This window comes from Leptosomus discolor, chromosome 3, assembly GCF_034619465.1.
Source record: "Leptosomus discolor isolate bLepDis1 chromosome 3, bLepDis1.hap2, whole genome shotgun sequence".
NCBI classification, from domain to species: domain Eukaryota; kingdom Metazoa; phylum Chordata; class Aves; order Leptosomiformes; family Leptosomidae; genus Leptosomus; species Leptosomus discolor.
The window spans coordinates 23879292-23889746 of NC_141393.1; the positions used below are offsets into that span (position 1 = coordinate 23879292).

A 10455-nucleotide genomic window follows, 5' to 3' on the forward strand; every position below is an offset into this window, starting at 1 on the left:
TATGCTTTCATACAGCTCCTGTATTTCAGCCTCTGAAATAGTCATTAATTCATTCTTGCTGTATTGAAAATCCTTGGTGATACCTGTGTTTAAAATAGCCAGCCAACATTTATTAACTGCTTTTCACATTACAAAACCATTTAGATCTTTCACTGCATTTCTAGGAGCTGCATTGCCGAAGGGAGATGATTGAGGAAAGGTATACGAAGTATAAAGAAATAGTGAGTGCTCTACAGCAACAGCTGGAAGATTCAAAACAGAGAGTTCAACAATTCCAGGTATGTGTGCATACTCCACTTTTGTTTTGTGATTACTTTCAATCAGCAACGTAATCTTATTTGATGTATATTGACTCCTAGTACAAACGCAGACTGAAGTCACACAGGACTGTTTCTGTTTTATGTTGCTACTATGGCTGATGTAAAAGTTAATGACAGAAGTGTTGTCTGTTGTAAAGTGCCAGGGATACTTTCCAAAGATCTTTAAAATTTCACGGAAAAGTGTCTTACTGTGTCTTACTACCCTGAAGTGTTTACCTGCTTTGTCAAATTGCCATCTATAGCAATTTTTTGATTGGATTGTTCAATTTTCCCTTGTACTTTCATATAAAAGATAAATATAGAAACCTGTTTACTCCACTAAAAGGATGATTAATTTATAGATCATGTATAGTGATTTTTCAGTGGCTGATTTTTGCATTCTTGTCTACATTTAGCCTGTACCCGGGGCTAAACTGTAACAGTTGCTCTGTCACGTGATGAATCCTCACCAGCCAGGGAGGGGAATTGGGAAAAGGAGAGGAGAGAAGACCTGTGGGTTGAAGTGAAAACAGATTTAATGAAAAAACAATACCAACAAAGGTATACAAAGTTATACTCAGCCAAATGACTATGCAGCAGTCACAACCAACAGGTGAGCAGTCCTCAGGAGAAGCCAGAGGAGGAATAAGAGGAACCCCACAGGAGCTCGCCTTTCTCAGCAAACCTTCCCCCTTTATAATGACCATGACATTCTGGTATGGGCTACAACTCCCCTGGCTGATTTGAAACTGCTAATAGCCTGCCTAGCATGGCTGGGCTGTGATTCTATCACAGCCAAACCAGGACAATTCTTTACGAAAGATAATGTATGATATCTATTTCATACACAAATGAAATCCAGGCAGAGGAAGTGATTTGCTAAAGGTCACTCAGTGGACTGATGGCAGGGCTAATAAGCATCATTTCCTAACTCCCTGCAATATAAATCCAGTGCTCTTTTCTAGAAACGTTGCCTGTAATTAGTTCACCTTTCCAATTGTTAACATGCTTTCTTTCTCTTCGTATTAGCTTGCTCATTGTCATATAATTTCTCACAGCGTGTCATTGTGATAGCAGCTTACTTCGATGGAACTACAATTTCTTATGGACGTAGTTGAAATAAGTGATAAGAACAGAAGAATCATTGTAGTATTTCTGCTACTTGTCACAATCAAATCAAGATTCTTTGGCAATGAATCTTACCGGTGTCTCTGAGCAGTTGAGCTCAAAATCAAGGATCACACACCATGTATCAAAAAACTTTAAGCTGTTTGTGTTCCCCACCTCCTCCATAGCAGTCTTACTTCTATAAACTGAGGACGTACTTACCAGTAGGTCTTTTAAAAAGTGGAAAAGGTAAAATAAATAGAGAGTATTTTAGCTTAGTAAGTTGCTGTTGTAAGAAGAAGGTATTAAACTACTTGAAAAAGCCATCTTACTCTTCTGAAGAGAGAATTGAAAGGAAGAAACAGGGTGGATTCAGTCTAGTGCTAATAATAATCTTCAGTTTCTTGAATTTCTCTTGCCTTCACACAAGAGTTACTAACTCAGCAGCCATTGAAATTTGGAGAACATTGAAAAGCTAAGTGGAATGCAGTCAGCTGACAGTAGAATATAATATTGCATTAAGCTGACTGAGCTCACTGAGCTTTCATGATTTGAAGTCTATATTCAGAATCCAGTATAAAGCTGATTCCAAAACAATATTTCCTCTTTCCTTAGACAACAGGGAGCATTTAATGGCTTCCATTTAGTCAGGCCTAATTGGGTTTTTGCATGACACACAGTACTCTTTGCTGTCACGGCTGTTAGAAATAGAACAGAATGTTCAAAACCAAGTAACAGACGGATGCTAATCTGATTTCGGTGATCAGGCTGGCTTAGTCTAAAAAAACCCTTTTTAATGCTTGCCTTTCTTACCCTCCCTTGGAACTAAGTCAAATGCATTTAATTTTTTTTATTTTACTGTTTGTCATTTGGGAGTCTCTAAAATTGATCGGTGCAAGAGTGTAGGCTTGAGGATATCAAAGTTTATTCTTTCTGATAGTTTTGATTCATGCTCTGCACACAATGTAGTGCTTCTGCTATACAAAGTAGACAGATATTTGGTAGATGATAAAAAAAAGTGTGCTTTAAAAAAGGGAATTCCTGTAAAATTTTTACGTTGACCATTTTGGATAAAAATACTTTTGGAATTAATCTTTCTCATCTGTTATGGTCTTCTTTCTAGCCTTTCTTGTAATACACTTCTTTCTGCTTGCTTGCCAACCTTAATCTCAGCCAGGCATTATCTACATCACTTGTCATAGCTTCCTTTCATTTTAAGGAGTAAAAATGAAACAAAAGTTGAATGTTCCCCTAAAAATAGTTATTTTTCTTCCTTTCTTATGATTTCATTTGTACCCACTTATTCTTCCCACTCCTCTGTGGTCTTGTCAAATGTCTGTAAAATACCTGTTGCTTAGAAGCCCAAGAAAATCACAATTACTGTTTGTATGTGTTGAAATGTAAGATTTCCAGTAATAAAGGAGGCCAGAGACTGGCAGAATACCATCAAGTACAACAATCACAATTTTTCAACTGGGAAAGGGCTGAGTGATAGTAGATAAAGAAGAATTTGGGGAAAAGAAGGTAAATATAATGTATAAAAATAAAATAAATAATAGAGAATAGCAACTAAAGCAAAATCAAAAGAGAAAGCTGGAGGAAAACTGAAGATAAATGTTATGATGAATAGATGCATGTATTTTAGGACAGTTTCCCTGACACAAATTATTTCCCTGACCAAGTTATTTGACAACTAGTCAAACACAGCATACAGATGTAATTGTAAATGAAGCACATGAGAAAAGGCACATTCTGTAAGTTAAAATTTCTGTAAAGAGAACGTCATTTTGTATTGCAGATGCTGGTAGAAGCACCTTGCTCCTTTAAAAAGCTCTGTTCTAAGATAGCATTTTTGGAAGCAGAATGAAAAGACAAAACCTTTTTTTTTTCCCTTTAAAAGTTGTTATTGTGCTATGTACAGTTTAGGTATTAAGTCTCTCATCAGCACATAAGGGGATTAATATGTATAATTCCCATTAGTCTTAATAGGAGTAAATCCCTCTTTAGTGGTTGGACAAAAGCTCATTGTATCTCTAAACTAATGTTGAATTTTATTTTGTTTCCTGTTTAGTTTTCAAATCTTAGTATCAGCATGAACGATAAATTGCAAGACGTTTTAACAAAATTCTCTGAGGCTGTTTGTGATAAGAATTCAGTAGCAAAATTGAGTGGTTTATGAATTGATGCATTTGTGCATTATTATCTCTTCTCATTTCAAGAAACTGAGTAATTTGGATACCAAGCCAAGCTTTTAATCTTATTTTGGGAGGTATTTAAACTGGGGACAACTTCTGCAGTGCTAATAAAGATTTACAGAGACTTTTATTTAAATGGCCTTTTAAAAATTATTTTTTTTTTTTTTTTTAGCTTATAGACCAAATGACTTCACTCACCAAAAAGCTGTGCTGTATGGGTCTAGCCATAAATAGTAACATTGTACTTCAGACCTTATTTAATGTTTTAACAAAAAAATGGAAAAGCAACTTCAGGTATTTTGATATGACAAATCAATGAAATTTGAGTTTCCTCAATGGCAGGGAAAATAGATTTACTTTTTATTATTACTTGTGGAACTTCAGTGAATTCATGTGGACCATTCATTGATGAGGAATTCATCATTCACTGATGTCTGTCTTGGTGCTATGCATTGTCCTGATCTGTGGATGTGATGTAAACAAAGATAGCACTTTTACAACTTACTAGAGTGAAAAAAGTTGCAATGCTCCCAATGTTTTTCTCAAGGCAAACCAGTTTTTTGCGGAGATTTTGTAGTGATGAAATGGGCATGCAATTCATAAGCAAATTAATGTGAACCTAACTGCAATACTGAGAATTCAAATCAGTATTTCCCACCATGTGTGAAATCACGGCATCTACCTGTATGTGTGCTACTGTATGGTTTTTTGTTGAAGTTCACAGCTGCTTAATATTAACAGATAGAAACTATTTTCATTTGGCTGCCATAGGATGTGAAAATGGATGCTGAAATTTCTGATATAGAAGTGGCTGCTCCCTCTTCTAGCTGGCGAACTCAGAACAGCTTTTTGTCCAGCTCACTGCTCTCAGATTCAGGTTGTAAGTATTGTTTCACAGAAAAGTTCTGCAAGTACTGTATTTTCCTCTTTTAAAGCTGTTTTACTTGAAGAGAGTAAGACACTCTTTTTGACAAAAAAATGCTAGAACTGTCTTAAGAGTCCTCCTGTGTTTTAGCTTTAAAGTACTTCATTATATCCCATTGATAGCTGTTTGGCTTTTTTAACTGGGACATACAATATATTCTGTTCATCATCCGAACCTATGCCAAATAAAAAAAGGCTACACTTGGATTCTGAACCTCTGCATGAAGAATCATACCTGTGTAAGCTGTTTATCTTTTTAGGGACCAAAGACACATCCTCAGCCAAGGAATCTTTCCCAGATCTTTCATTTGTACCAGTTGATCTCATGCTTGTGTAGCAGTTTAACAGTGAAAGTTGAATTCCCTAATTCTGCTTCTACTTCCGTAGTTGTTTTTAACTATTCTTTCTGTCCCCTAGTGCATATACAACTTGTGGTCGTGCAAAGTCATGGCATCTCTGATATATCTAGGAACATAGGATATATTAGATCTTTATCTGGTACAGGCATACTTTTGCATGAGTGTCAAAACTAACTTTAAAAAAAAAAAAAAAAAAAGGTTTTTAAGGGGTTTTTTTTGAGCATACCAGCATGTGGATATCAGAATACTTTTCTTCAGAAGGGTATCACCTTCCATTTCTTTTCAAAATAGCAAGTTTGTGTGCTGGGAACCTATTCAGTAAATTGCTTTCTATATAATGGAAAGTCCTATTTTAGACTTCATTGAACTTTCAAACCTTTGCTGCTTAGAATGAGTGCTGCAGTACGTTACTACTCACCAGTAGGTCCTCAGCTGATCTGATGAGATTACTTCTTCAGAAAAAGAATAATGGACATTTTGCTGTAGTTTACCTTTTGGAGCAGTTTGCAACCCTTTGTAGTTTAATATTTCCCCACTGTATCTCTCTTAAATTCATGAAAATTTACAGATTATAGAGGCAATAAGTGATACTAGAAGCCCTCTTCCCAATGTGGGTTTCTTATGACTTGTAGAGAGCACTAGGGAAGAGAGCAGACATGTTTAATATAATTTAATTTATCTGCAAAGGGGATCCTGGGATTTCAGTTTAAAATTGGTTGAAGAAAGAGGGACAAAGAATATGAAAGAATAAATAAGGGAACAACAATATGCTTCCACATGTATATTTAGTAAAAAGTTGCCAATGCAGCAGGCAGTTAAAAGGAAAAGTAATTAACATTAACATTCCGTTTTATGTCTGGTCTTCATGTTTCTGGTATAATTTCTACAATTATAACATCTTTTCCATAACAAACTATTATAAAAATGCTGTGGGAATGAGATTTTGTTTCTATACCCATTTTCCTAGAAAGGAAGAGAAAATAATTTATACAAGGAAGTATTCATTAAGCATGGTTTTCAGTCTGTATTATTATCAGACCAAAACTGTTGGTCTCAAGAATCACTACCAGTTGTTATCTAAAGAACAATCCTCAGAAATTGTTTTTCATGGCCACTGTATTATTCTTAAATTTTGTATTACAAAGGTCCCTGAACTTACACATGCTTTGCATTAACTTTGTGAATTGGGTCCTGCCTTTCTCTTTGTACAGTTCATCACTTCAAGGTTTTAACATGGATGGTTTCCCAGAAGCCATATGGCTTTCAAGCTTTCTATTGTTGGGAATTTATGTTCCAGGGCTTCATAAACTGACTTTAAGGAGAAGAGAACCAGCCACCAGTTTTCCCAACTTCTGTAGCTGGAATCACAGTCTTCTGTGACCCTTTAGCTCTGGTGATACACAACACTCTTGTATCAATGTGGTATATAGTAGGAATTCTATCATGGTTGAATAAAAACAAGTTGTCCTGAACTTTGATTTTATTGTCATAACAATTAACTCCTGCAATGTATGCTGATGTCTGTCTTTATACCTCTATGTATACTTTTTCCTAATTTCTTAAGATAATTTGCATTGACATTTATAAATAAGTAACTTAATTAAAAGTAAAAAGACATCGTAACATCGTGATGCTGTTTTCTGGAATAAAACCTGCTAAGGCTGCTCAAGGATAAGAATGTGGAATGATTGGAAGTTTGACATCATCACTTTGAAAAATGCAAATTGGTTTAGTTTAGCAATGAATTTTCTTTATGATTTGTCACTTTACTTTGAATACTGTCCACAGGAGGTACCATTGAAATAGCATGCGGTAGCATAGTTTTGGACCAATACTGAAAACTTTATGCTGAAAATTGATAACTCACTGCTTTACTCATGCCCAACATGGTGATTTCATTCTCCTTCTGAAAGTGAAGACATCTCACTCCTAATCAAACTATGAAGACTTACTCCCTATTGAATAACTTTTGGTTATATACTGCTACAATTTTACTGGACAATTAAAAAATTGCGCTCTGGATATTTATTACAAACAATCAGGAAGGACCACTTTTCTTACACCCTTATGATATAGGGAAGGCCATTAGAAGAAGGGTATGTTGTGTAAGTTGATACCCACTTTCCTTTCCTTAATTTCTGGCTTTTGTTAAATAATTGCTAGATGTTTGGGTATTTGGATTTTTTTCTCCCAGCACTTTATCATAAGATGTTCTGTCAATTCATATTATCTAAATTTTGATGCAATATAATGTATTTAGAAATAAGCATTATATGTGCATCCTGGTGCATATATACTCAGTGTGGCATCCTGTGAATACCTGTTCAGTGTCATGTGTTGACTTTAGTCCATGCTATTGGTAAAGATATTCCTTAGGAAATTTTCAGAGTGGTTTGGTTTGTATTATTTAAACAAAAATGCTGGAAAATTAGATGGAAAATAAATGTTAGTAGAGTTATCAAGTTAAAAAAAATGCAGTTTACATTTCTTTTGTATAAGAAAGGTCTCAGCCGTGCCTCTATTGTGTAGCGTTAAAATCTGTTTCTCTAGAAAAATAAGTCAGTTTCTCAATTCATAGCATTATGAATATTGAGTATTTATTAATGCCATATCACTTGCTGTGTAAATTACAGTATTGTGTAATAAAATATATGTTTCATATAAACAGTGATGGTCAGTCAGCAAAATGTATGTGTTTCTCTGAAGGTGTTTAATTACTTTTTTTTTGTCTGACTTATTTCTAGCACTTATGAAAAGAATGGTTCCTTTTGATGCAAGTGCCACCAAGGAAGATTCCATTAACGTTGCTGTCAGTGAAATGAAGCTGCAAGCAGAAAGAGGGAAGCAGTAGGGCATGTTACAAAAACACACCAGCTTCCTCTGTGGTAAATTCCATTCCACTCTTTTTTGGTTTTGAACAGTAATAATTCCTTCTGCTATAAGAGCAATGGACCCTTAATCATTCAGCTATTGCCAAACACTTAAATGAAAGAGCACCGAGAGCAAGTCTAATGAACTCTTGTGATAATTTATGTAATTTGTACACCAAAGGTTTTCTGGGATTAAGTTATTCTCTTGTATTGGTTTCTGCAGTCCTCCTAAACTAAATTTATTGTATTCCTGAAATACTATGAAATGGAAGACCTGCAACATTAATCTTTGCTATGAGCTTATTTACCCCTGTAAAGAATTACTCCGACATTTGGTTTTTTATAACATTATTAATAACGAAAAAATATCAGAAATTACCTTTGTCCTAATATTTTTTGTGAGAGTCATTATAAAGTGTTGTGCAGACACATTTGTGATTTTAAGTTCTTCAGTTTGCAACGATCATTTAAGAAAGAAGTGAGAAATATTAAACAAACCAAACTTCCTTAAAATCAGTGGAAATTTGTATCATGATTTGAGGTTGAGCATATATCTGTTATAAGCTGTTTAGAATTATTCTTCTGACCAGAACAGTTTTATCAGATAACCTCTGGTAAGGCACTTAACAGCACCTGAATCTCACCCATCTATATTAAGCATGTTGAAGGGCACTGCTATGTGAAAATTTTAATAGCAGGGTTTAATGATCATTTATTTATTCTATTTTGTTCTCTATTAGAAGAGTCACATCATATTGATTTTAAAATGTTATGGAATACAATATTGCAGTTATATTTGTTAGGATATCTGTATTCTAAACAAATTGGTTACAGTTCTGTGTTACTGTGGTCTCAAACAGCACATCACAGCAAGTGTTTGTCTGATGGTCCTGGTTTTATTCCCACCTCTAGGACTTCTGAATGAATCACTACTAACATGCCTTGAAAAATTTGCCAAATCTATTAGAGTACTGTAGCAACATGAACACCATTGAAACCATTTTGTTTTGTAGGCTTCTTTCATATTTAGAAAGCCTGCTTCTCTGAAACACTGTCTTTTTTTTTGGTATTGTAAGTGTCTCAGACATAATTTGCTGGTCATTATGTGCCATCTGAAAAAAACCTTTTTTTCTTTAAATTTTCTGAAGAAGTGTTCTGCAGTCCCAGTGGGTTCTCTGGACAGTGCACTTACTTGACAATCCTCTTGTATTCAGTCTGTTTCAAACAGAACTACTTGCTGAGAGAATCAAAATCAGACAAGGAAATGAGAAAAATACTGAATTCATTTTCCTTTCATTGTCTATCCACTGAAATGACTTAAAATTAAAAAAAAAGTTTTCTTTACCTTTTGTATGTGTATAATGCTATACATTGTAGTGCTGGCATTGGCTTTTGCAGCCTTCTGGCACAGCTGCTCCTTCAGAAGGTCAAGAAAGCAAAGCAGCGCATCTGTCTCTTCTGATCTCAACAGCAATGACAGGGCCAAGACAAAACCGTAAACAAATAAACTTGTATTCTGGAGAAGACAGGACAAATGAAACCTGTTTGTGTCATGGTCTAGGAAGAGTGTGGATGTCATGAAGCAGTGTTTAGCTCAAGCCAGTTACCATAAACTAAACTTACTTTAAGTGTATCCAACATTTGTAATCTATTTTTTTAATTAGATCAGAGCACAGCTGGAAATATGGTGTTTAAAATATTATAGCTGGTTTGTCTGGTGAAACATTAAAAAATTGCAAAATAAAATGTCACCAGCTTGCAGACTGTTATGTACAAATTACAGCTAAAAGTACAGAAAGGTCATTTTTAAATATATTATAAAACAGTGAGTCATTATCTCAAAACACCTCATGTTGTAATGAGGTCTGATGCATGGATTGCTGATGGATAAAGGTATTCCCAACCCTCTTTACTGACATTGAAATGATTTTTGAGGTAAATTGCTTGTTGGTAAATGAATGAGGCTTTAAGAGTCTCAGCTGAGAAGTAATACACGGAAAAAGAATGTCCTCTCCTTTTCCTAAGGAATTTGTAAAAATCTGGATATTGATTGCACTTACCATTTTATGTATTTATACATTTTTTCCTTACTTGTAACTCAGAAATCTGAAGTGTGTTTCCTTAAAACAGTATCACTCCTGCTTTATAGAGTTAGAAAAGTAAGGGTAGGCAGTCTGAATTCCCTCATTATTACATCATTATTACATTGAATCAATTTTTGTTCAGTGCAAGACAGAAATGACTACTAGGTGAATAATTTTGGCTTTAAGACTTTAAATATGCTCAGCCCTTAGTATATTTGCCTTTGGCTGTGTGACTGGGTTTTCAGCAGTTATATATCCTTTTTTAAAATTTTCTAAAAGGGCTGGGCGAACAGAAAGGAAGAAGTCAAACCACAAAAAAAAAAAAAAAAGAGGAATTTTTGGTGAGTAGACTTATGGACTCCAAAGCCAGGAAATTCTTTCTTAAATTTACCCTCTTGGCATGACAGTCCAGATAGCATGTAATATTTGTCTCTCTTCCACCTTTGATAGAAGTTCGTATTACAAAGTGAATTTTGTTTCCTTTTTACTGAAGGCTGAAGTTCCGTTCATGACATTATGCGAAACTGTCCCTTTGTGGTTTAAGAAGTAATATTTTTTCCATATTGGCCTGAAAAATATTCCTCTGACCAGTTTCAGTTTTTAGAGTACAAAACCAG

General features: G+C 34.8%; 1 protein-coding gene across 1 annotated transcript in view; it reads left to right on the top strand.

The window, feature by feature from the left end:
• Positions 1–7735, top strand: part of CEP128 (centrosomal protein 128) — a 134811-nt gene extending 127076 nt beyond the window's left edge. Inside the window, exons 22-24 of the mRNA XM_086463075.1 lie at positions 165–278; positions 4373–4481; positions 7629–7735. Of these exons, the coding sequence (XP_086319201.1) occupies positions 165–278; positions 4373–4481; positions 7629–7735 (330 nt within the window). The remainder of the gene's footprint in view (positions 1–164; positions 279–4372; positions 4482–7628) is intronic.
• Positions 7736–10455: the final 2720 nt, after the last annotated feature.